Source organism: Mandrillus leucophaeus, unplaced genomic scaffold (genome assembly GCF_000951045.1).
Source record: "Mandrillus leucophaeus isolate KB7577 unplaced genomic scaffold, Mleu.le_1.0 Scaffold418, whole genome shotgun sequence".
Lineage (NCBI taxonomy): Eukaryota > Metazoa > Chordata > Mammalia > Primates > Cercopithecidae > Mandrillus > Mandrillus leucophaeus.
Window position 1 is genome coordinate 587727 of NW_012104454.1, and position 24418 is coordinate 612144.

A 24418-nucleotide genomic window follows, 5' to 3' on the forward strand; every position below is an offset into this window, starting at 1 on the left:
TATTTTTTAGTAGAGACGGGGTTTCACCACGTTAGCCAGGATGGTCTCGATCTCCTGACCTCGTGATCCGCCCGTCTCGGCCTCCCAAAGTGCAGGGATTACAGGCTTGAGCCACCGCGCCCGGCCCTGAGTCTGTATTCTGTTATGCTGTTGGTTATGTGTTTGTTCCTATTTATTTATTTATTTATTTATGTGTCTGTTCTTATAACAGTACCAGTGCTGTTTTGGTTACTATAGCCTTGTACAATTTGAAATCAGGTAGTGTGATGCCTCCAGCTTTGTTCTTTGTGCTCAGGATTATTTTGACTATCTGCCATTGCCCGATATTTGAATAATATGTATATTAGAATGATTTGTAGAGCCTTCACACATCTAACACATATCCTCCATGCCACAATTGTGTGTCCTTTGAGGGTGAACTTAACTTTTGAAAGTGGCCTGACATTACTTGGGGCCACGTTGGGTAAAGAAAGGAGAAGAAGAGGATCAAGCTGGATGGCACAGGTAGCAGCTCGGCTGCACCTCGATGAGACAGATTTTCCTATGGGCTCAAAGTGCATTTCCAAGAGAAGCTTTCTGGTAGGGCTCAAGTGGCGGCATCTCTGTCAAACTCCCTCCATCCATCATGTCAGCATCCAATTGACATCTACTTAGAGCCACTTGACAGCCCCTTCCTGGGGCAAACCCTCATATTCCTGAGGGTTACAGGTCCCCAAATTTATGGCTCCCGGATCTCCCTGGTCTTCTTTTCCCAATACCAGTTAGCTGCAGCCTGAAGGCCCTGCCACAGCTTAGGAAGGGCCCTGGCCAGGAGGCGGTGGCAAGTGGAAGGCTGGCAGCTGCTCTGCTCCCTACTGTCCCCACTCCCTCTGCTCTCCCCACGTCACAGACTGGCCTGCGGGACCGGGTAGCAGGCACAAAAGTGGTAGTGACCAAGGCCCCCACCCTAAGCCTGGTGCCATCTTGCAGGGCACAACTCCAAGTTGTGTCTCGGGCACTCCCAGAGCCCCCTGCTGAGTCCTCAGGCAAGGCGCTGCTCCACCATCACCACTCAGTCACCATGAGGCCATGGGTCACTCCTCTCTCTGGGTCCTGGCTTCCAAATTGGCTGGATAATGATCCCAGGGCCTCACCAGCTCTGGGATACAGTGCTATCCTAAGAGGGACAAAGCCCTCTGCTCTTAAAGCCATGCCCCACCTATTCCAGCTACAGACCTTCATGTTGTTTGACGTGGGCAATTTCCATGTCTGTAACTCAACTGAAAGTTTACTTAATTCAAGAAAGTTTCTCGCCAGAAAGCTCTGTTGAGGTCAGAGGATTGAAGGACCACTTTGGGGACCCTTGCTGAAGATGGGCTCTGCTCCGGGGATGCCCAGCCTAGGTGGTCACAGAACCCAGCTTGCTATAAATACTTGCCGAATGGTGCAGACTTTCTAATGTGTCTTCATCCTAACGTGCTCTGCAGGGCCATGACTTAAGCCACAGACTCCATCCATATTGTCCTGGGGGAAACTCCAGGCCTGGAGTCAGGGACAGTGGAGGGCAAGGATTTGGGTTTTCTCAGATCCCAGTTTGTCTGTTGTCTCCCATTGATTTCAGGCTCTACACAGAGAACAGAGAGAGCTGGTTGCTGTGCTGAGGGAGCCTGAGTGAGGAGACCGCCAGGCCCAGAAGCAGAGGGCAGTCAAGGTCAAGAGCCTGTGGCCAGCATGCCTGGCCTGGGCGGCCTGCCTCTGAGAACGGCTGAAATGGTGCCCAGTCCCTCAGCAGTGATGGAATTTGCTGGAGGACTAGGCCAGAGAAAGCCTCATTGCCACTGTGCCTTTGGGGTACCCTTGGGGTTGGACATACACCCTCTTTAGATTCCTCTGTTTTTTCTACCTGGATAATTCTTGGCCATGTTCTCTCTTCTTTACGTTCAGGTCAGCTTTGCCCCTCCGCCCCACTCCTGCTGGTTCCTGAGCCCTTTTCCCTGGGCCTGGCTTGGAGAATCTGTTTTCAATCTCCACTGATTGCCCCCTTGCTGCCCAGCCCAGGGGCCTTTACCATGTTCTCCCCACATCCGTAAATAAACTTCCTCCACTACACTGTAATCTGTGAGGATGCTTCCTCTGCCTGGCCTCTCTTGGGCCAAGTCTTCAGTCGTGGTCCTCTGGGAGCCTCCAGGCGGGGGTGGGTTGGCAAGGGGCTTACCAGACCATGTGCGGAGAGCAGCAGAGCCCCTTGTACAAAAACCAGGACCCCTGGGTTCCCTGTGGATAGGATGAGCTGCCAAGGAGGTGTCACTCTTGGCACCCTCCAAGAATCATTACGGCCGGGCACGGTGGCTCATGCCTGTAATCCCAGCACTTTGGGAGGCCCAAAGTGAAACACCTGAGGTCAGGAGTTCGAGACCAGCCTGGCCAACATGGTGAAACCCTGTCTCTACTAAAAATACAAAATTAGGCCAGGTGCAGTGGCTTATGCCTGTAATCCTAGCACTTTGGGAGGCTGAGGTGGGCAGATCACCTGAGGTCAGGAGTTCGAGACCAGCCTGGCTAAATGGTGAAACCCCATATCTACTAAAAATATAAAATTAGCCAGACATGGTAGCGTGTGCCTGTAATCCTAGCTACTCGGGGGGCTGAGGCAGGAGAGTCACTTGAATCCGGGAGGTGGAGGTTGCAGTGAGCCAAGATTGCACCACTGCACTCCAGCCTGGGCAACAAGAGTGAAACTCCATCTCAAAAAAAAATTAGCTGGGCATTAGAACGTGCCTCTAATCCCAGCTACTGGAGAGGCTGAGGCAGGAGAATTGCTTGAACCTGGGAGGCAGAGGTTGCAGTGAGCCGAGATGGCGCCATTGTACTCCTGCCTGGGTGACAGAGCGAGACTCCGTCTCAAAAAAAAAAGAATCACGGGCACTTTGTTTCTCTTCTTCCACTTCATTCTTCTGCCAGGGCAGCCAAAGGCAGGATGGGTGCTTCCTGGATCTGCCAGAGGGGGAAAGGGGTTGGGTGTGGATGGGGGCAGAACTTTTCCCTAGTGAGGGCTTTGGTGAGGTCTGCCAGAGGCACACTGGGGACACAGGCAAGCATCAGGTGGCCCCCACTTCCCCCCTCCCATAAACGGCACTCAGCTCAGTCTCCCTCTGCCCACTTTGTTACCATGGAGCTGTGGCATTCAAGCATTCAAATGCCCTGCTCCTGTCAGGCCTGCCCCGTTGGGTGCTTTGTTTACTTGTCAGGTTGGGCAGATGGTCTCAAGCCCTGGTTGGTTGGTGGGTGGGTGAGTGACACAGGTTAGACAGGGGAAGGTCCCAGGACACCTCTTCCCTCTCTGGGCTGACCTGAGGCAGTGGAGGCTCTCAGGTGTGGGATGGGTTTTCAGGCTGGGTTGTTCTGTACCGTAGAGGACAGGCCTTCCTATTGCTTACAGGAGCACTACGGGAGGGCAGGTCCCTCCCCAGGGTGGTTAACACCGTGGAGGCTGCAGGGTCAGGAGAATCGGGGGGACTGGGAGGGCGGAGGCACACTCCATCTCCATGCTCCTCAGGCCCTGCCTCCCTGCCTGCTAAGGGCACAGGGAAGGGGTTCCCCACCTCAGTGAGTGCCTGCCTCCCTGCCTTGTGCCTGTGTACCTGGCAGTCACAGCCACCTAGCGTGTCCCAGAGGCCAACCAGTTGACCTCATCTGCCCAGCCCCACCTCCATTGGCTTTGGCTCTTGGCCTTGTGCCGCCCGACCCTTTCTCCTGTCCTGATGTGCAGGGCCTGAGCCATCAAGCTGCGCCCACAGCAGACTGCCTTTGGTGTCTCACCGGGTGAACGAGGGCATTGCGAGGCATCCCCTCCCTGGGTTTGGCTCCTGCCTACGGGGCTGACAGTAGAAATCACAGGCTGTGAGACAGCTGGAGCCCAGCTCTGCTTGAACCTATTTTAGGTCTCTGACCCCTGCTTCCTCTTTAGAATCTCCTTAGAGCTCAGCCAGTGCTCAACCTGAGGCTGGGGGTCTCTGAAGAAGAGTGAGTCGGGGCTGAGGGGTCTTGGGCTGCCCCCTGAGGAAGGGGCCAGAGGCAGTGTCAAGAGCCGGGCAGTCTGATTGTGGCTCACCCTCCATCACTCCCAGGGGCCCCTGGCCTGGCAGCCGCAGCTCCCAACCACAGTATCCTTTGGGGTTTGGCCTACGGAGCTGGGGCGGATGACCCTCAAATAGCCCTGGCAGATTCCCCCTAGACCCGCCTGCACCATGGTCAGGCACGCCCCTCCTCATCACCGGGACACAGCCCAGAGGGTATAAACAGTGCTGGAGGCTGGCGGGGCAGGCCAGCTGAGTCCTGAGCAGGAGCCCAACACAGCCACTGAGACGCCATGAGAGCCTTCACACTCCTCGCCCTGCTGGCCCTGGCCACACTTTGCATCACTGGCCAGGCAGGTGAGTGCCCCCACCTCCCCTCAGGCCGCACAGCAGTGGGGGCTGAGAAAAGGAAGCACCATGGCCCACCTCTTCTCACCCCTTTGGCTGGCAGTCCCTTTGCAGTCTAGTCACCCTGTTGCAGGCTCAATCCATTTGCCCCAGCTCTGCCCTTGCAGAGGGAGAGGAAGGAAGAGCAAGCTGCCCGAGACACAGGGGAAGGAGGATGAGAGCCCTGGGGATGAGCAGGGGTGAACCAGGCTCCCTTTCCTTTGCAGGTGCGAAACCCAGCGGTGCAGAGTCCAGCAAAGGTGCAGGTAAGAGGATGGACCTGATGGGCTCCTGGACCCTCCCTTCTCACCTTGTCCCTCAGTCTCATTCCCCTACTCCTGCCACCTCCTGTCTGGCTGTCAGGAAGGCCAGCCTGCTGCCAACCTGATCCTCCCAAACCCAGAGCCACCTGATTCCTGCCCCTCTGCTCCACAGCCTTTGTGTCCAAGCAGGAGGGCAGCGAGGTGGTGAAGAGACCCAGGCGCTACCTGTATCAATGGCTGGGGTGAGAGAAAAGGCAGAGCTGGGCCAAGGCCCTGCGTCTCCGGGATGGTCTGTGGGGGAGCTGCAGCAGGGAGTGGCCTCTCTGGGCTGTGGTGGGGGAACAGGCAGCCAGCCCTGGTGGGGACCCTGGAGCCCCATGTGTAGTGAGAGGAGGGATGGGCATTTTGCACGGGGGCTGATGCCACCACGTCGGGTGTCTCAGAGCCCCAGCCCCCTACCCAGATCCCCTGGAGCCCAAGAGGGAGGTGTGTGAGCTCAATCCGGACTGTGACGAGCTGGCTGACCACATCGGCTTCCAGGAGGCCTATCGGCGCTTCTACGGCCCGGTCTAGGGTGTCGCTCCGCTGGCCTGGCCGGCAAACCCAGTTCTGCTCCTCTCCAGGCCCCCTTCTTTCCCCTTCCCCTTGCCCTTGCCCTGACCTCCCAGCCCTATGGATGTGGGGTCCCCATCATCCAGCTGCTCCCAAATAAACTTCAAAAGAGGAATCCGTGGGCCTGTGAATCTGTCCAGTTTATGGAGTGTGGGAGGGAGGTGTCAGGAGGATGGGGGTGAGGAGGTTTTACCTTCTTCAGTTCTAGAAAGTGCTTTCCAAAGTTTTATTTTTTTATTTGTACCTGCCTTGTTCCAGAAAACATTGAAGGTGGCTTCCTAAAGTCTTAACTAGGGATCCCCCCTCTAGCCTAGGACCCTCCTCCCCACACCTCAGTCCACTGAACCATCCATAATGCACCCAGATAGGCCCACCCCCAAAAGCCTGGACACCTTGAGTACACAGTTATGACCAGGACAGACTCATCTCTATAGGCAAATAGCTGCTGGCAAACTGGCATTACCTGGTTTGTGGGGATGGGGGGCAAGTGTGTGGCTTCTCGGCCTGGTTAGCAAGAAGCATTTGGGGTAGGCCTAGGTTAGTCGTGTTAGTTCTTCCCTGTGCTGAGCAGAGACTTCAGGAGCACCAGAAATGGAGCCAGATGAAAGGACCCCAACACCTCCCGGCCCCAACCTTTGACAGAATGTGGGGGCATCTTCAGCCTGGACACGCATGCATCTCCCCTCTCAAGACCCTCAGCACTTCCTCTACTCCCATCAAGAGCCCCCTCACAGTCCCTCTCACACTCTGCCATTCCCCCTAGACACCCCTCCTCTCCTCTGCCCTCTCCCCTATGCCCTCTCTCCTCAGCGCCTGTTGGTTCCAAGCTGAGATGTGTCCCCACCTGATTAGGCACAACTCTGGGCTCCTCCTCAGCACGGGGGCCTGGCCTCTGCCCCTTCCAGGGCAGGGTCAGGGATGGGGCTTCACTGTTGTTTGGCCTGAGTACCCCCCTCCAGTGGGCCACCCTGCAGCAGAGGGCATGTACCGGGGGCCCGAAGCAGGGAGGCCGTGAAAGCAGCAATGATGAGTAGGTTCCCGGCTACAGCCAAGACCAGTGTGGCCACTGTGCCTGCCAGGCCCAGGGCAGGTTCCTGTGTGGCCAGCCAGGCTCTGCGTGATCCCATATCAGCCAGCACTGCCTCCAGCTGGAAGTGGGTGCCCAGCACTGCACAGATGTGGAATAGCTGGTGGCTGTGGCCTGTGGAGAGGATGGGCAGGTCAGAGCCACACCTTTCCCAGTGCAAGTCACCCCATCCTCTAGGCCTGCTACTCCCCTATTGAGAATTAAGAAACCCTGACTCCCAGAGTGACTGAAAGGAGTGAATGAGCATTTGTGCATGTGGCCCCAGCACACATGCTACTAGTTTTGCTACCTAGAAGTGGCAGGTGGAGGACCCTTCCAGTGATGCTCTCGTTAGAGGAAGACAGGGAAGTCCCTCCTATAATTTGCCTCCATCCTGGGGCTGTAATACCCATTTACCCAGTTCATTCTGTGCTCTGGGAAGCCATCTGCCCCTGCCTCTTCCCGGGCCGGGCCAGGCGTGCCCTCACCGATGTAGTCAAAGCGTCCTGGTGCCAGCCTTTCAGGCAGGTGGGAGGCGAAGAGGAAGCCAGTGAGCAGCGCACAGAAGAGGTGGTAGCCATGGCTGGTGCTCAGGGCCTCCTGCCCACAGCTGTGGCCCCTGCCCCAGCACAGCCCGAGCTGGCAAAGGAAAAGAGACTGCTGGAGAGGGACTTGGGAGCCAAAACATAGGGAGTGTCTGGGATCTGGTGAGGAGGCAGAGCGGGCGGGCACAGCTAGGCAGGGTGCTGGACCAGAAGAGAGGCGGCTGGGCTGAGGCAGGGACTGAGGGGGCAAGGCTGGAAGTGGGCACTTTGAGGGTCTGGACAGGAAAGCAGGTGTCTGGGCAGGGGCCCCAGGCCTCCTTACCCGATAAAAGAGTGGGAGGTTGTCGAACAGGAAGGGATAGGTGAAGGCTGCTGTGCGGAGAACCTTACTGAGCCCAGGGCTTTCCAGCTCCAGGAAACTGGGAGGCGGGAGGAAAAGGCTGGTCACCATCGCTGTGCTCAGGGTAGGGGTCAGGAAAGGCAAGAGGACTTGGGCAAAGATGGAATATCAGCACAGCCTGCAGCTAAGAAAACCCTTAGGGCGTATGACCTGTGTAAACGATCACATCTGTATGTGGGGATAAAGACATCTGCCTTTTATGGTGGCTTGTGAGAATTAAAGGAGACAGCATGGGTATGAGCATACAGGGTCTGACAGAGGAAGTCCTCAGTACATGGTCCCGATGTCACTAATGCTGTTTGAGAGCAGTGAGGTGTGTCCTCTCCTGTGCCTCCGCCTTCCCCGTCCCCACCGGAGGGGCCTGGGAACCCACCGGGAGTAGCAGGAGAGGCCGGTGCACAAGAAGGAGTTGAGTGCGGCGGCAGGCACAAAGAACTGGTGCAGGCGGCCGTGCAGCCAGGAGGCCGGCATGGAGTAGGCGGCATAGGGGAAGGCGCAGCCTGCGGTGAGGTGGGGGCGTGCAGCTGAGGCCTGAGGGGCACGCCCCTATGTCCCGTGTACCACCCCTCGACCTGCTCCGGGACGCCCAAACCCCGCGCTCCCGCGCTCCCGCGCCTGTCCGGCTCACCCAGGCTGTAGAGGCTGAGCGCGCCGTAGTCCAGGAAGTAGCAGATGTGGCGCGCGCGGGGCGACATGGAGCTGAAGGTGTGCGCGCAGCACGACGCGAAGGGGTAGAGGCAGGCGGGCAGCAGGAAGACCAGCAGCGGCCAGTGGTACGGCTCCGCGCGGAAGCCGGGGCCGCCCGCCAGCGCCAGGAGCCGCCACAGGAAGTACCTGCGGCGGGCGCGTGCTCAGGCCCCCGTGGACCCCCGCGACTGCTGCTGCAGCCCGTGGGCCTGGACGGTCCCTGCCCGCCTGGGTACCCCCTCTGAGCTCAAGGCCGCGGCCTGGGGCAGAGCCTCCCCTCACCAGGTGGGCACGAAGTGAGTCCAGATGTTGACCGTCTCGTTGGTCATCTGGAAGGAGCTGAGAACACAGTCCAAAGCCGAGCTGGTGGGGCGGCGGTAGCCAGACATGATGCCATCTTCCCAGAACACCTAGGGTAGTGGTGGGAGAGGAGGGGCGTCACTGTGCCCCGACCCTTTCCCTCCATTTGAGATCTCTGGAAGCAGGGTCAAAGAGGCTGGGCTGGAGACCAACGTGGCCCCCAAGCCAAACTAAATCTGATCTGATCTTACCACAGGTCCCAGCACCCACAACCCGCAAAACAGATGGGAAACCGAAGAGCCAGAGTGGGGTGGGGTGGGGCTGGGGCGCAGCACACAGGGTGCTCTGGGGAAGGGGACTCCAGATGGAGGGCCACAAGCTTGTTCCTCAGAGAAGAGAGGAAGAGCCTCACACCGGAAAGGGAGAGTAAGAGTTCGCCTGCAGGAGGGGCTGCCCCAATAGCTAAAAGAGAATGTCAGCCCCTAGTCAGTCCTCTAGGGAATGGGGGTTGGTGGGTCAGTGAGTGGAGCCCCTCACCCGGGGGACCTGGTGGACTTGAAGAAGTTGGGGCAGCTTGAGACTGAGCATGGTGGCCTGGCACCTCCACGTTGACCTAGAGACAGAGCAGGGGATAGGGGATCAGATATCTGCCCCCATCCACAGGCCCCTTTCACCTGGGTTCAGCCCCAGGATGGGCAGCACGTGTGGGAGGCAGACAGCACCCTCCCTCCTGAAGCTGCTTCCTTCAGGCCCAGGGAGGCTGGTCCACCTTCCCCAGCCCTTGCACCACTTAACTCTAACCCCTGTTCTCCTTGGGGCATTCAGTCCCCACACTGAGGGGCTTGGCGGCCTCAGCCCAGCATGGAGTGGTGGGGTCCTCCCAGCCAGGAGGCTGCCCCAAATAGAGATCCAAACACCCAGGCTCCCAGTTTGTGTCTCGGGAAGAACCCTGACTCCTGGAGGCCAGCACAGAGACAGCCCGGGTACCACTCCCTGCCCCACCAGAACGTGCTTCGCCCACAGTGCCCGAGCTGAGCACAGAACACTCTTGGCACTCAGAGTCTCTGGCGAAGCCAGATGCCATCAGGTGGGACAAGGAGTTGGGGGATGCCTGGCTTTTCTCTAGGACTACACTTGTGCCCCCCAGGAGTGTTTTGGGGTCCCTGCCTCTCCTGAGCCCCATATCCCTCAGCCCCAGACCTGTGCACTGCCTCCAGGTGGCTGTGGCTCTGCTGCCCTGCTGGCCTCTCCCGGCACATTCCTTGGCACAAGTGGAGGGGCTGGGCCAGCTGGGCAGGCGGAGCTGCCCCAGGAGGAGGACTAGGACACTCCCCCCACCAACCCAGGCCAAAACTTTGCAGCAACTCTAGAGCCTAGTCCCTCCTCTTCCTGCCACCAGCAATGCATCCGTGTTTTTGCTGCATGCACTCTGGGGCTTGCACCAGCAGTCACCCCCCAGCCTCTGCCCCTGAGATGGGTGCTGGAGACCCTGCTGGGCACAGGGCAAACCTGGCCCTAGTCCCTGCATCCCAGCAGAACAAAGATAGATGAGGGCCTCCCAGGGTATCCTTTGCTTGCTCCCACAAGTGGGATGGGGGAGTTCTCCCCTATCCTGAGTGCTGCCCATCTATCTGGGGAAGGAGTGAGGAATACACTGGGGTCTAGCTCCCCTCACGGTGCCTTCCCTTAGTAGTAGGGTTTGGAGATCTCTGGAGTGGGGTGTGTGCAGTTGCTGTGGGAATGGGGGAGGGACGGCTGGAGCAAGGTGCTTTACCTCTATTTCCCCAGAGAGGTGGTGTCAGAGCCCCAGAAGGTGAGCTTCCTTACCCAGAGCTTGGCGGGTGCTCCTAAGCTGGTGGGTCAGCAGGCCCAGGGCTCCACGGGCGGAGTCCGAGGCTGCTGCCAGCCAGGCTGATGGAGGAGAGGGGCCAGGCCTGGGCGGGGAGTGGGGAGACAAAGGGGAGCCAGGGAACAATCCCAGCCTTGTCCAGCCTCCAGGGAGCAGCACGGGGTGGCCCAGCCCCATTAGCAGGCAGCTCACTCGGCCGCCTGCACACAGCCAGCTCCTCCAGCACAACCCCAACTCCCTGTGCTGACTGGCTAGAATAGGCTAGGGGCCCAAGCCAGGATGTGGCCACGGTGCTGTAGAGTCCCCCTGGCGACTGAGAGCAGTTTTCTTGTTCCAGGTTCTCCCAGCAGTTAAGGACAGCTCTGCCTTAGGCTGGCAGAGGAACCCAAATCCCCAAACGCAGAACCTATTTCAGAAGCCATCTCTCACCATGCTTTGCTGCCTTTTAGCACCTGGTGCTGGGTAGGGCTCAGAGCAAACTGCCTTTGGTAAATGTTGGTTCTACCATGCGGGATTCACCAGGCTCACCACCTCCCCATCCCCACCCTGAACACAATTTGAAGTGCCAATCTTTGCAGGACAGGCACTTGAGGACTCAGAGGCTGGTTTCAAGGCTCACCTCCCCCACCCCCTTGAGGAAGAGGACCCAGCTGGTGACAGTGAACCAACCCCAGGCAGGGATGTTGCTGGCAGGAGATTTTCACTATCACCCCTGCAAAGGCACCGCCTCAGTTTACAGGGTCAAGGAGCTTGACAGTGTCTATCAAACCATCTCCAGGGCTTTCACTCAAATTGCCTGCTTCTTCTTCTGTCCCATCCACTTCAAAGAAGTCTTTCCAAAATGCATTTCAGGACGCCATCTTCAATGTCCCACCTCCCCATGAAACTTCTGTACAGACAGGCACCAGGAGACAGGGATTGGGCTTGGGGGGGTTTATTAAGTGATGCTTTAGTCTCAGTCTCTGCCAGCAACTGGGGGTGGGGTGACTCCACTCACCCCAGGATTTCCCAGACTTGCTGTTTTAGAGGAAAGAGGCAGGAAGCCAACTATCCTTTAAGCCACAGCTTGGGAAACTAGGCTAGTACTGGGGTGGGGGCAGCAGAGCTAAGACCCTCCACCCCCAGCCCGCAGCCTGTGCTATCCTCCCAGCCTGAGGGGGAGGAGCTGAGGCAATTCTGGCCTCAGCCTCCCACACACAGCCCTGCTCTTGGTGCGCCATTCACTGCCCTGAGCTATTCATGATCTCTGCTCCCACATATTCACCTCAACACTCCAAAAGCCAGCCCCACACTCAGCCCCTTCAGGTCTTTAGTACTGGGGAGGGCAAAAGCAGGGACAGAGGGCTCTGACTGAGCAGCTTCAAGGGGCCTCTCCTTTCTGCTGCCCACTGAATGCCAGCCCCTTGTCTTCAGCCCTCCCTTAGATAGGAAGCGGGGTGGTGGCCTCAGACTGCACCCCCTTTCTTCTCTTCCTGACATCCCATTCTCTCCCAGCACAGCAGCCAAGAGCACAAAGCACAGCACCTGTGGGGCTGGTGGGCACAGGAGCCCATGCTGGCACAGGCCAGATTGCCTGCAGCCCTAGGTGGGGCCTGCTTCCTGCCCTGGAAGCTAGACAGAGGGAGACAGAAAGCAGAAGTGGGGCAATGGGATGTGCAGCCCCTGTGGCAGGAGGAGGAGCACACGAACCCTGACCCTGCTATTCGGTGCAGGCCACACCAGGCCTTGCTTCTCTAAGAGCCCCTGTGGCTAGCTCCAGAGCTGCCTGGTCCCCATAAAGGGGGCTGAAAGGAGGATGGGTGATCCTTGAGGAGGGGAAGGGTCTGCAGAGAATCACTCAGACACCAGGTATTACCCGGCTCTTCCCCCAAGAACTGGAGGGTCCAAACTCCTGGCCCCAACCACTCTGCATCTTGGGTGAGGAAGAAGGGCCTTTTCTGCTGTTCCTTCCCCTCAGAGATCCAAGAACCCACTCCAGTGAAATGCAGGTGCCCATGCCTGCCACCTGCCCCTGGAGACGCAGGGGAGCTGAGGCAGGAAGGCTGGCCAGGGGCCCACAAGACTCTCCTAATCCAAGCACTTTCCTCACTTTCCTAACGTCTTGGCAACAAAGGGACCCCACCCTCCCAGCCGGCTCCTGGGCCCTCCCTGCAGCCTCTGAGCAGCTAGGCCTCCGTCCTGTGTGCGTGCATGAGTCTGCGTGTGGTGGGGTGACTACAGGCGCTGGTCCTGGCTGCCAGGGAGGGCAGGAGAGATCTGGAGTCAGCCCCACTGCAGGGCCTGGGGGTCAGTATCAACCAATCTCCTTCCACTGCTTGTAGAAGTCCAGAACATTCTTGATGTCCACGCTGGCGTGGGCAGCGGCCTGCAGGGCTGCCTGTGGAATGGGAGGAGGAAAGATGGAGAGGGTCTGACCTCCTGAACTGAGGAGCAAATCATTGAGGCGCTGGGGAAGGAGTGATGGAAGAGAAAAATGCAGCTATGTGGAGGGTCTGGGGATGGAGTCTGCTCTGGTACCTCATCCCTATTCCACACCATCCCCCCAACTCACCCATGACCCACCTGCATGGGGCCTGAAAGCACGCTGGGGTTGTCCAGTGGAAGGCCTGTGATGATGGTCACCATGCCGCTCGGATCCTCCTCACCTGCCCCCTGGGCCAGAGTCAGCTGTTTGCAGCTGTCCAGGATCTTATAGAGAGTCCTGGGGATGGGGGGTGGAGGGGAAGATGGGCCAAGACCCAGCATTAGCACAGCCCAAACACCAGGATCTCCAGGGGACAGGGGCAGCTAGGGGCAGCTGGGGGCTGGAAGGGCAGCAAGCGGCAGTGGGCCCTGGAAGCTGGCCCTGGAGACACTATGGGGAGCCGGCAAAGGTGCGATGAGGGAAAACACCAAGCCTGAGCATCGCAAGGCCCGAAGAGGCTGATCCATCTGCCTACAGAGGAAAAGCTCAGGTGCTGGGGCAACTTCGTACTCCCCGCAAGGTGAGGCCTGCAGGAGGGCCCCGGCAGGCTACGTGTGGAGCCTCAGAATTCTCCAGCCCTACCCGTTCTCCCTAGGAATGCTCATGGAGGAGCAAGGCAGGTGGCTTGACTGAGGTTCTAGAGGGGAGGGCTAAACTGTTACCAGGCATCTGCATCCTGCCTCTTCAGCTTATGCCGCTCAAAGCTCTTTCCCACCTCTTTCTGGCAGCGAATGTACCTGCAGAGGAGATGTGCGAGTGGAGGTCAGGAGCAGGGGACTGGCAGGGCGCCTTACATGAAGCAGTCCGTTGTGGCTCTGGGGGCCTGGTTTTGCAGGTGGGGGTGGGGAACATGTCTCTCCCACCACAGCTTTGTTTGGAGCCATTCTTAAGTGGCTTCCTGGCTGCTGGGCCCAGCTCACTTTTTCTCCTGATAACATCAATTATTTGGTTCCTCTCAGGGGAGGAGCTGAGAGGGGAGAAGCAGCAGATGCTTTTCAAGTCAGGGCTTCTGGAGACAAGGTCCAAACAATCAGGCCTTGTGCAGCTTCCTGGCCAGGCAGAGCAGATGCAGAGGAGGGGGTGGGCCAGCTAGCAGGGAAAAGGAAGCTTTCTTCTTATTCCCTACACCCTCTGCCTAGTCCTCCTCCGGCCCCAAAGGCCAGAAGGGCAGGCCTGTACCGGCTCAGCATCTGCTACATGCTGCCAGCTGCCCCTCCCTGGCTGGCTTCAGTCTCACCACTCTCTCAGCTCAGCGGGGAGGTGGGAAGCCCCTGGGCAGCCTGGAAGGCGGCCCTCACACTCTGAGAAACCTGATCACCTGTCCCAACGCTAAAGCAGGAGAAATTCCTATAAAGTCTAAAGCTGGGGGAAGGAGGTCTGCTCCCTTCTCCCCAGTGGGTGCTGATCACAGGCTTGTCGCAGAGGAAGGACAGCAGCTCAGTGCTACCCACAGGGCTCCTGGCCCCTTTGGTCACCCTCTATTTCAGCACCTACAACCTTGACTTCTGATTATGTCTGGTATCACTGCCCACGCAGTGAGCTGACTGTGAGTAGAGATGGGTATGTATGTGTCTTACCCACAGGGAGCAAGCAGCTCATAAGCATGTGTCGTCTGAAAGACAGACCCAGGGCTCAGCACAGGTCCAGCCAGGCCTGCACTCACCTGTTTCCTTTTTTAAACTCTGCCTCCAGGTACCGAATCCCATCCCGGGCCCCTGGGTGTTCCTTCTTCAGCAAATCCAGGCCATCGATCACTGGTGGGCAAGGTGGGGGTAGGAAAGGACAAAACAGATAAGCTCCGACTGCTGTGACAAGGGGCTCTGGAGGAAGTATCTGAGCTCACCTCAGTACACTCTTCAGGCAGAGAAGGGACCCTGGCTCCAGAGAGGGCTCCCAAAGTTCTCTGAAAATGTGACCTTCCGCCAGCAATATACTTGGCAATTTACCAAGTGCTTTCACATTATATTCACTTACATTTTCTGTTTCTCCCAACTGTCTTGTGAGGCAGAACAGGGATTGTTATGTCCATTTCACAGATGAAGTGACGGGTTCATAAAGGTGGTAAGACTTGACCAAGGTGACTGTGTATAAACTGGGCCCAAATAAGGTCTCCTAATCCCAAGCCCAGAATCTCCTTTAGCCATACTCTATCTGTCCCCTTATCTCTCCAATGTACTTACCTGTCCTTGGGATGATGACAATGAAGCGGCCACTGGTGGCCAGTTGGCGGATGACAGGGAGATGGTGGCAAAGGGCCTGGGTGTCGGGGACGAGGTAGGGAGACATGGCTGACTGGGCCTTGGGCTGCTGCAGGCTGCCCTCCAGCTGAGACACTTCGAGCTGGTGAGAGAGGGCAGGGTGGGCACAGCTGCGGGGGACCCCGGCAGCCAGGCTGGGGGAAGAGTGGTGCTCAAGGTGGCTCTTATAGGGCTCCTCCTGTTAAGGGGATCAGAGGACCCTTTCTACCAATGGCTCTGGGGGGAAAGTAGACAGAAGTAAGGGTTAAAGAGAAAGGGAGAGACAGAAGTGAAGGCAGAAAGGAGGCACATGGCTGAATGAAGAGTGAGTAGTAAGGAGGGTGATCTGGGAGAAGTGGAGGGACACAGAGGCAACAGAGCAGGGGGACTGCAGCGGAAGGGGGAGACCTGCCAGTAAGGTTGAAGCAAAAGCTCTACCAAGTGCAGAAGAAGCACTTGGGCCCTGATTTCCTACCTGAAGTCGTAGCTGAGCCATGTCTCTCATGAGCCTGTTCCGACGAGCTTCCTCCTGTGCCTATGAGGGAAACAACGAGCTATAAGGAGCTGGGGTACACATTCCCTTCAGTCATCAGGAAGACCAAGAGGGTTTCCTGGGGTCTCAGTGTGACCTCATGCAAAGTCACTCTCTAGCACTGCTGCTAAATGAGGGGAGGAGAGCCATGGAAGAACAAATATTCTTCTGCTGCACTCTGAACACTTCCATTACCAACCCGAGGCATGTCATGATGTTCCAAGCCCTGCAGGGGACGGGGAGCAGACAGCCATGTGCCGTTGCCGTGCAGGACATCACCTGGCTGTGCCTCAGGATTCAATCTCTGCTCTTCTCAATCTGGTCTCCCCTCCCAGGAGATCCTACCCAAGCACTTCCTCACCTTCTACCCCCATCCACTTGCTAACGTCTTCCAAATCTGCAGATTCAGCCCAAGCCTAACCATCCTGAGCTCCAGATCCACACATCCAACTGCCTACTCAGCAGCCCCATCTGCTCCTCAGAACCTGCATCTCTTCCTCTAGTGTTCCCTAGCCTAGTAAATAAACCACAGTCTGCCCAAGTCAGAAAGTTCAGGGTTGGCTTTGAGTCTTCCCTCTCTCTCAGCCTCAGAAGTTATCAGCTTCCCTGTCCTGTCAATTGTGCCTCCTAAACAGCGTGCAAATCCTCCCACCTCCACTGTGAAACCCCAGTCTAAGCCAACACCTCTCCTTGACTACTGTAACAAACACGTACTGGTCTCTGCCTCTAATTCAATCCCTTTTCTCTACCTACAACCAAGGCAATCTTTTAAAAACCATCTGATGCCCACTATAGCCCTACCTAAGTCTTCTGATCCCTTTCCTCTGTATTCTGGGTAAAGTCCAAATTCCTTAGTGTGGTCTAAAAGATGAGGTTAAGGATGGGGACTTTATCCTGTAAGATACGGGGAGCCACTGAAGACTCTTTTTATTATGCTTTTCTTTTTTTTTTTTTTTGAGACAGGGTCTCACTCTGTCACTCAGGCTGGAGTGCAGTGCCACAATTCCCGTTTGCTGCTACCTCTGCCTCCCGGGCTCAAATGATCCTCCTGCCTCAGCCCCCCAATTAGCTGGGACTACAGGCACATGCCACCATGCCTGGCTAAGTTTTGTATTTTTTGTAGAGAGTGGGTTTCACCATGTTGCTCAGGCTGGTCTCAAACTCCCGGGGCTGAAGCAATCTGCCCGCCTTGGCCTCCCAAAGTGCTGGGATTACCGGTGTGAGCCACAGCGCCTGGCCCACTGAAGACTCTTTGATGACCAAAGTGGCATCATCAAAGTGGTGCTTTAAAATTTTAATCTTGGCCGGGTGCGGTGGCTCACACCTGTAATCCCAGCACTTTGGGAGGCCGAGGCAGGCGGATCACCTAAGGTCAGGAGTTCGAGAGCAGCCTGGCCAACATGGCAAAACCCTATCTCTACTAAAAATACAAAAATTAGCTTGGCGTGGTGTCGCGTGCCTGTAATCCCAGCTACTTGAGATCCCAGCTGAGGCAGGGAAATTGCTTGAACCTGGACAGCAGAGGTTGCAGTGAGCCGAGACAGAGCCACTGTACTACAAGCTGGGCGACAGAGCAAGACTCCATCTCAAAATAAATAAAATAAAATAAAATAATAAAATATTAATGTTGGGGCCAGGCATGGTAGTTCACACCTGTAATCCCAGCATTTTGGGAGGCTGAGGTCAGGAGTTCGAGACCAGCCTGGCCAACATGGTGAAACCCTGACTCTACTAAAAACACAAAAATTGGGGCTGAGCACAGTGGTTCATGCCTGTAATCCCAGCACTTTGGGAGGCTGAGGCGGGTGGATCACGAGGTCAGGAGTTCGAGACCAGCCTGACCAACATGGTGAAATCCTGTCTCTACTAAAAATATAAAAATTAGCCAGTCGTGGTGGCATGTGCCTGCAATCCCAGCTACTCGGAAGGCTGAGGCAGGAGAATCGCTTGAACCCGGGAGGCGGAAGTTGCAGTGAGCCAAGATCATGCCATTGCACTCCAGCCTGCACAACAAGAGCAAAACTCTGTCTCAAAATAAATAAATAAATAAAAATACAAAATTAAAATTAAATATAATATTAATCTTGGGGTCAGGCACTGTAGCTCACGCCTGTAATCCCAGCAATATGGGAGGCCAAGGCAGGAGGACTGCTTGAGCTCTGGAGTTTGGGACCACCCTCAGCAATACAGCAAGATCACATTTCTACAAAAAATATATATTTTTTTTTATCTGAAAAATTAATCAAGCCTGTAGTCCTAGCTACTCAGGTGGCTGAGGCAGGGGGGCTGCTTGAGCCTAGGAGTTCAAGGCTGCAGTGAGCTATGGTCGTGCCACTGCATTTCAGCCTGGGTCAACAGAGCAAGACCCTGTGTCAAAAAAAGAAAAAAATTCTCATTCTCATCATGAGACAACATCACACAAACCCAAATTGAGGGACACTATGAAATAACTGACCAGTACTCTTCAAAAGTGTCACACCAGGAAAGAGAAGGAAAAACTGAGAATTGTCAGAGATTGCATGAGACCAAGGATACATGACAGTCAAACATACTGTGGGTCCTGGACTGGATTACAAAGAGAAAACACACATTAGTAGGAAGACTAGGGAAAGAGGAATAAAGTCTACAGTTTCTCCAGCCTGGGTGACAGAGCAAGACTCCATCTCAAAAAAAAAAAAAAAAGAAGAAAAGAAAAGAAAATGTAGAAAGACAAAGGAACATTCCCAAGGTTGGAAAGTACAGTCAATGGTAGAGCCAGGGCTCTGGAGTTGGACACACTGTGGAGTTCTTATCCTGGCTCTTTCTGCTGCTTTAGAGACTTAGCTTCTCTGTAGGCCACGTGGGCACTAGGAGTTGTGGGGGCTGTAGTAACTCCACTCTCAACCCCCTGCAGAGTCCTGCACAACAAAGAACTGTCCTGCCCAAAGTGCCAAGAGTGTCCCCTTGAGAAACAGTGTAGACGAATGGAAGCAGAAGGCCAGAGCCTAGGTGACAGCCATTTTCTCTTGCTCTCTTTTTTTTTTTTTTGAGGCAGGGTCTCACTGTCACCCAGGTTGGAGGGCTGCGGCAAGATCTTGGCTCACTGCAGCCTCAACCTCCTGGGAGAGTCATTTTCTGACGGGCCCTGTGGGCAAACTGGTAAGCAAGGGAGGCACCACAAACTTTCCCTCTTCCCACTGCAGAACTCAAGCCCGTGAGTTGCTTTTAGACTAAAATGATAATTGTGAAACCCCTTATTCAAGAGAGGGGGATGGGGGCACTTGTGTAAAAGCCCCCCCAGAGAACTAGTGCAGGTGAGTGGGATCGGCCTGGACCCAAGAAGAGGGAGCTGTGCTAATCTGAGACTCTGACATCACCAACCCAGCATTTCAAACAGATGTGGGCCTACGTGTTCCTCGGAGGGAAAGCCTACCTTCAGAGGTCCCATCAGCAGGTACTACAGCCCCCGCAACTCCTAGTGCCCACCTGGCCTACAGAGAAGCTAAGTCTCTAAAGCAGCAGAAAGAGCCAGGATAAGAACTCCACAGTGTGTCCAACTCCAGAGCCCTGGCTCTACCATTGACTACTTTCTGATCTTGGGAATGTTCCTTTGTCTTTCTACATTTTCTTTTCTTTTTTTTTTTTTTTTTGAGATGGAGTCTTGCTCTGTCGCCCAGGCTGGAGTGCAGTGGCACGATCATGACTCACTGCAACCTCTGCCTCCCGGGTTCAGGTGATTCTTCTGCCTTAGCCTCCCGAGTAGCTGGGACTACAGGCACCCGCCACCATGCCCAGCTATTTTTTGTATTTTTAGTAGAGACGAAGTTTCACCATGTTGGCCAGGCTGGTCTTGAACTCCTGACCTCAAGTGATCCGCCCACCTTGGCCTCCCAAAGTGCTGGGATTATAGGCGTGAGTCACAGCACCCAGCCTACAGTTTCTTATCTATAAAATGGAGAATGCAAACACCTACCTCACTGGGCTGCTGCAAGGGTTAAATGAGATGTCACATGCAAACCAGGCTGTGCACAGAGAAAGCTCATGATAAATGTGACGACAACACTCCTCTGACTGGGGATAAGCCCTTCGGGGTAAAAGCCTGTGACTCAAGCAGAGGAGGAGGCAGCCCCAGCAAGCAACATGGCCTGTGTCTAGCTTGGCCTGTGGAGTCTAGCACCACATGAGAAGGGCTTGCAGGTACTCCCTGCCCCCCACAGGAGGAGTGTCTTCAGGAGCTTTAGGCTGGAGGAAATGCCTGCAAAAACTAACATTTTTTGAAGCCGTCTAACTTCCCCATAATTATTTTTGTAACCCCCCCCACCCCCGCTGCCCCATGTCTCCCCCTATGGACTAGCAATAAAAGCCTTAACACAAAAAGTTTGTTTTTAACAAAATGTGCTTGTTTATAAGACAGTAAGGAAGGGAGTTTCTGGGGAGCTTTTGCCCCTTTCCAGCCAAGCAGAATGCCCACAAGAAATGGCACTCAGACAGGGTGGGGAAGCTGCTGGCCCTGGGATGGGTGGAAAGGAAGAATGTGGAGGAGGGGATTGGCTTGAGATGAAGAAGAAACCCTGAGGGGTTGCTGAGACACATCATACTTCTTGTGCCACACACTAACACCCCAAATGTACTGGTGCCACTTAGCTCAGGGTGGTGTATTGGGAAACATGCCCAGAGCTGTGCAGGTCCCACTGTGAAAACCCTGTGAAAACTGCTGCCCACAAGAGAAAGGACGGTCTTGTTCACTGCTGTAACCCCAGTGCCTAGAATACTGTCATGTCTGGCACAAAGTGGGTTCTTGATAAATATTCGTGGAATGAATTACTGGATGGAAAAGAGGTAACACAGGCCACTTTCCATCCTTTGGGGCCCCTGTGGGATGGGACCATGTCTGGGATGGGAAAGTTCCTTCACGGCCCCTTATACCAGGAGCCCTCCACTCCCTTCTGTTCCTCAGTCTTTATCCCTCTTAAATGAAAGGGAATAGACGGAACATTTGCTAAGCACACACATACTCTGTAAGACAATGTGCAAGGCACCTCATATCCACTATTATTCCATCTTCAAAAAACTCCATAAAGTGGATTCTATTTGTTCCCACATAACTGACAAGGAAACTGGCTTGGTGGGGTTAAGTGACTTGATCAATTCATAGACTAAGAGGTGACAGAGATGGCCTCAACTCCAGGTGAGTCTGGGTACAGGTCTTGAGCTAGGCAGCCTCTGCTCAAAGCCCCTCTCAGACCAGGCGTGGTGGCTCACGCCTGTAATCCCAGTAGTTTGGGAGGCCAAGGCAAGCAGATCACAAGGTCAAGAGATCAAGACCATCCTGGCCAACATGGTGAAACCCCGTCTCTACTAAAAATACAAAAATTAGCTGGGAATGGTGGTGCACACCTGTAATCCCAGCTACTCGGGAGGCTGAGGTAGGAGAATCGCTTGAACCTGGGAGCCGGAGGTTGCAGTGAGCTGAGACCACGCCACTGCACTCCAGCCTGGCGACAGAGCAAGACTCCGTCTCAAAAAAAAAAAAGCCCCCTCTCAGTCCCTGTCTATCAGTCCTATCCCTTAGTCCCTCCCAGGCCTCCCTCCCAGCCTTCCCTCCCCTCTTCCTAGGCATGTTACTAATGTCCTTCAGATGGAGACCACCAGTGGGTCTGAGCCTCTTGCCCTGGTTTCTCAGTAAGCCCAATGGGAGCATAGCTGACGGGGAGGGGAAGGCCTGACTCACCATTCGGAACTGTGCCTGGGCCTGCTGCAGCAGGCTCTCCTGCTCAGACTGGGCAATGCTGACGAAGATGCCAACCTCTGGGTTGAACTGCAGGATGCTGCCTTGCAGGCGGGCGATGAAATGACCAAAGCTGCGGATGCAGCAGATGCGCACCACTGACTGTGGGGAGATACAGGAGCCCAGCGCCGCTGAGCAGGGCCCTCTAGACCCACCCTGCCCTCCAGGACCCCCCACTTCCTCCCTCCCACCTCCCTGCTGGCCCAGCCACCTTAGCAATGAGGGCTCTAGGGGAAGACTGGCGGTGTATGGGGTGGAAAGGAGAAACACTAAGGCCCAGAGCCTCTAACTGCCAGAAAACGAGTAGGTACAGCAAGGAAACTCCTAGGAGAACCAGAGAACCAGGACTTGGGCTAAGAAACAAGAGCAAAGGGCACTGGGCTGGAAGTCAGGAGACCTGGATTCTAATGCCATCTCTCTCCTAATGCTTCTCACATGCTCCAGGAGACCAAACTAGACCACATTTTCCAATTTTTTTGGGACAGAATCTCGCTTTGTCACCCAGTCTGGAGTGCAGTGGTGTGATTACAGCTCACTGCAGCCTCTACCTCCTGGGCTCAAGCCATCCTCCTGCCTCGGCCCCCGAGTAGCTGGGACTACAGGCGCGCACCGCCATGCCCAGCTAATTTTCGTATTTTTTGACAGAAATGAGGTCCTGCCATATTGCCCAGGCTGTTCTTAAAACTCCTGAGCTCAAGGGATCCACCTGCCTTGGCCCAAAGTGCTGGGATTACAGAGGTGAGCCATTACACCTGGCCCCAACTTATTTTTGTGGTCAGTAAAACCCTTCTTCCCTCTCAAATAAAAATCTTATGTAGAACTCTAAAATATAAACCAGAGCCAAGCAGCTCTGGTTGGAGAGGAAGCAGCCAGGTGGTTCGTGTATGCCAGGACCGGGTGGCCTGTCTGCTTGGCTTCCCTCTGCTGCCCCCAAATGGCCCATGTGGTGATGGAGATTTAAGGGTGAAAGTTGCTGGACTAAGGGGGCAGCACATTCCCTTCCAGCTCTAACTTTCTATGATTGTTTGATGTTCAGCTCAGAGCAGGCTGGGCTCAGAGTTAGAAAAGAGACTGATAAAGATTTCAAAGCCCTAATAACTATTTGTTCTGCCCTTTACAGAAGGCAGAGAAAGGAGGGGGGTGGCTGTTCTACAATAGTAGAAACTAAGAATGGCAGACCTTTAGAAGGACATCCTGCCAAGGCAGGAAAAAAGCTAAAATGGCTCACTGAATGAAGAAGGAAGCATAGCCTGTAGCCCCAAGGACACTGTCCCTGTCTGGGTGGAAGAGGGCATCCTGCCCCCTCCCTCCCCAGACTTGAACCTGTTTGCCGCTGTGTGTGACTGACAAACAGCTGTGGCATAAGAAATGCTATCCTTACCTCCTCTAAGGTGCTGAGCAGGGGCCGATCTGTGTCAAAGTTAAAGCGTCTGTGGGCAGCTCGGAGCGGGGGCAGGTTACGAAGAGCCATGTCCTCCGGGAGCAGAAGGCTAGAGGGGAGGTCAGGCAGTTCACAACCTTCAAGAAGATCTTGGACCTCAGGACACAAGGCCAGGCCTGGGCAGAAGAAGGACACGTAAGACCATCTGTTCTGTGGGAACTCCCAGAGAGACACAGCCCTTCCCTTTGGGAATTATCAGGCTGATGAGACGATGAGACAGGACATACCCTAGGACAATGGGGAGAGATGGAGGGAGTGAAGGAAAGAGAGATGGACACGTAAGAGCCAGTCAGGCAGAGCAGAGAGGCTCAGGAAGAACAAGGATGGCTCAGGTTAGGAAGGCTTCCTGACAGAAGGGACAATTACATTGGGATGGAAATGAGAGGAGGGGCTCAGGATGAATGAATAGCCCGTGGCAAGTCTTAGGGGATAGGAGCAGGTGGAGTTTTCCAGTTGGAAGGTGGTAGGAGGAGATGAGCCAGACAAATAAACTTGGTAGATCAAAGTCAATTCTCAATGACCACAGACATCAATGCAACAGCAGCAGCTAGGTCTGGCTCCCAGGGCCCTCTCACTCTGCCCTTACCTTCCCCAGGGCGCACACTCCCTTGCTGACCGGGTCACCTGCCCACAGTGCAGCAGTGTTGGGGTGGGAAACCGGAGAGGCCTAGACCACACAATGACTGCTGTGTGCTAGGGAGGCTGGCAGTGAATCCCATTAACCTCCTTACCCCAATGGCTGGGTTATGGGGAGGCGGGATGGGCTTAGTAGGGCCACTGAGAGAGAAAAGAAAGGAGGGTAGAGACAGGGACCTACTCACCAGACTCCCGGAGTTCGCCAGCAGCAGGCAACAGATTCAGCAACACAGACAGGCGGTTCCACAGACTTTGAGAGCTCTGGGGAGAAAGAAGGGAGAGGAGGCCTTCAGCCAGAGACAGTGGTGAACAGCGGTGAGCAAGGAAAGCACCACCCTGGAGGATCTGGCCTATGTTCAGAGGCCTATGGGGGTTTGATTTAAAAACTAACAAAAAAAAGCCTGGGCAACAAGGCAAAACCTTCTCTCTAAAAAAAAAAAATACAAAAATTAACTGGGCTGGCTGGACATGGTGGTTCATGCCTGTAATTCCAGCACTTTGGAAGGCCAAGGTAGGCGGATCACCTGAGGTCGGGAGTTGGAGACCAGCTTGGCCAATATGATGACACTTCATCTCTACTAAAAACACAAAAAAATTTAGCCGGGCACGGTGGCAAGTGCCTATAATCCCAGCTACTTGGGAGGTTGAGGCAGAAGAATTGCTTGAACCCAGGAGGCAGAGGCTGCAGTGAGCTGAGACTCTGCCATTGCACTCTAGCCTGGGCAATGAGAACGAAACTCCTTCTTGAAAAAAAAAAAAAAAAAAAAAATTAGCCAGGCATGGTGGCATGCGCTTGTAGTACCAGCTACTGGGCAGGCTGAGTTGGGAGAATCACTTGAGCCCAGGTTGAGGCTGCAGTGGGAGTTGAGGTACGCCACTGCACTCCAGCCTGGGCAACAGAGTAAAACCTTGTTTCAAAACAAAACAAAAAAAGCCACATTCGGACTGGGCACGGTGGCTCATGCCTGTAATCCCAGCACTTTGGGAGGTTGAGGCAGGCAGATCACTTGAGGTCAAGAGTTTGAGACCAGCCTGGCTGAGCTTTTTCACCAGCTGAATACTTCATGAAAGGAGAAAGCAGGCCGGGCGCGGTGGCTCACGCCTGTAATCCCAGCACTTTGGGAGGCTGAGGCAGGCGGATCATGAGGTCGGGAGATCAAGACCATCCTGGCTAACA

The 24418-nt window shown here is 55.2% G+C and overlaps 4 protein-coding genes across 10 annotated transcripts in view; 2 read left to right on the top strand and 2 right to left on the bottom strand.

Moving 5' to 3' along the window:
• Positions 1–2094, top strand: part of PMF1 (polyamine-modulated factor 1) — a 28524-nt gene extending 26430 nt beyond the window's left edge. Inside the window, exon 6 of the mRNA XM_011992835.1 lies at positions 1601–2094. Within this exon, the coding sequence (XP_011848225.1) occupies positions 1601–1654 (54 nt within the window). The 3' untranslated portion in view covers positions 1655–2094. The remainder of the gene's footprint in view (positions 1–1600) is intronic.
• A 1983-nt stretch (positions 2095–4077) lies between these two features.
• BGLAP (bone gamma-carboxyglutamate (gla) protein) lies at positions 4078–5448 on the top strand. The gene is made up of 4 exons (XM_011992748.1): positions 4078–4412; positions 4670–4708; positions 4878–4947; positions 5149–5448. Exons 1-4 carry the CDS (start codon positions 4349–4351, stop codon positions 5276–5278), a joined length of 303 nt encoding a protein of 100 aa, XP_011848138.1. The 5' UTR covers positions 4078–4348; the 3' UTR covers positions 5279–5448.
• Positions 5449–5529: 81 nt separating this feature from the next.
• PAQR6 (progestin and adipoQ receptor family member VI) lies at positions 5530–10289 on the bottom strand. Of its 7 annotated transcripts, XM_011992752.1 has the most exons (9): positions 10143–10289; positions 9681–9807; positions 8862–8928; positions 8298–8425; positions 7957–8162; positions 7702–7828; positions 7251–7347; positions 6872–7022; positions 5530–6518 (listed from the first exon to the last, which is right to left on the bottom strand). In XM_011992752.1, the coding sequence occupies exons 3-9, from the start codon at positions 8901–8903 to the stop codon at positions 6244–6246; spliced, it is 1026 nt and encodes a 341-aa protein (XP_011848142.1). In that variant the 5' UTR covers positions 8904–8928; positions 9681–9807; positions 10143–10289; the 3' UTR covers positions 5530–6243. The 7 variants fall into 7 exon arrangements, 6 of the variants coding, with proteins under 6 accessions (XP_011848142.1, XP_011848139.1, XP_011848140.1 ...); XM_011992749.1 differs by lacking the exon at positions 9681–9807 and having other exon boundaries at positions 8853–8928; XM_011992750.1 differs by lacking the exon at positions 9681–9807 and having other exon boundaries at positions 8853–8928; positions 10090–10289.
• Positions 10290–11082: 793 nt separating this feature from the next.
• The window catches only part of SMG5 (SMG5 nonsense mediated mRNA decay factor), a 40113-nt gene continuing 26777 nt past the window's right edge, over positions 11083–24418 (bottom strand). Inside the window, exons 11-19 of the mRNA XM_011992755.1 lie at positions 23427–23502; positions 22546–22721; positions 21108–21266; positions 15341–15400; positions 14809–14968; positions 14292–14382; positions 13291–13365; positions 12727–12865; positions 11083–12541 (exon numbers count right to left, since the gene is read on the bottom strand). Coding sequence (XP_011848145.1) covers positions 12458–12541; positions 12727–12865; positions 13291–13365; positions 14292–14382; positions 14809–14968; positions 15341–15400; positions 21108–21266; positions 22546–22721; positions 23427–23502 — 1020 coding nt within the window. The 3' untranslated portion in view covers positions 11083–12457. The remainder of the gene's footprint in view (positions 12542–12726; positions 12866–13290; positions 13366–14291; positions 14383–14808; positions 14969–15340; positions 15401–21107; positions 21267–22545; positions 22722–23426; positions 23503–24418) is intronic.

What these genes read in the sequence shown, in the direction of transcription:
- BGLAP (XM_011992748.1), top strand. Translation starts at nt 4,349, where the DNA reads ATGAGAGCCTTCACACTCCTCGCCCTGCTGGCCCTGGCCACACTTTGC. An exon ending in AGAGTCCAGCAAAGGTGCAG is followed by an intron (nt 4,709 to 4,877) that starts GTAAGAGGATGG and finishes TCTGCTCCACAG; the next exon opens with CCTTTGTGTCCAAGCAGGAG. An exon ending in TACCTGTATCAATGGCTGGG is followed by an intron (nt 4,948 to 5,148) that starts GTGAGAGAAAAG and finishes CGGGTGTCTCAG; the next exon opens with AGCCCCAGCCCCCTACCCAG.
- PAQR6 (XM_011992749.1), bottom strand. Translation starts at nt 8,903, where the DNA reads ATGCTCAGTCTCAAGCTGCCCCAACTTCTTCAAGTCCACCAGGTCCCC. An exon ending in AAGTCCACCAGGTCCCCCGG is followed by an intron (nt 8,426 to 8,852) that starts GTGAGGGGCTCC and finishes CCACTACCCTAG; the next exon opens with GTGTTCTGGGAAGATGGCAT. An exon ending in GGCCTCTCCTGCTACTCCCG is followed by an intron (nt 7,348 to 7,701) that starts GTGGGTTCCCAG and finishes CCCGCCTCCCAG; the next exon opens with TTTCCTGGAGCTGGAAAGCC.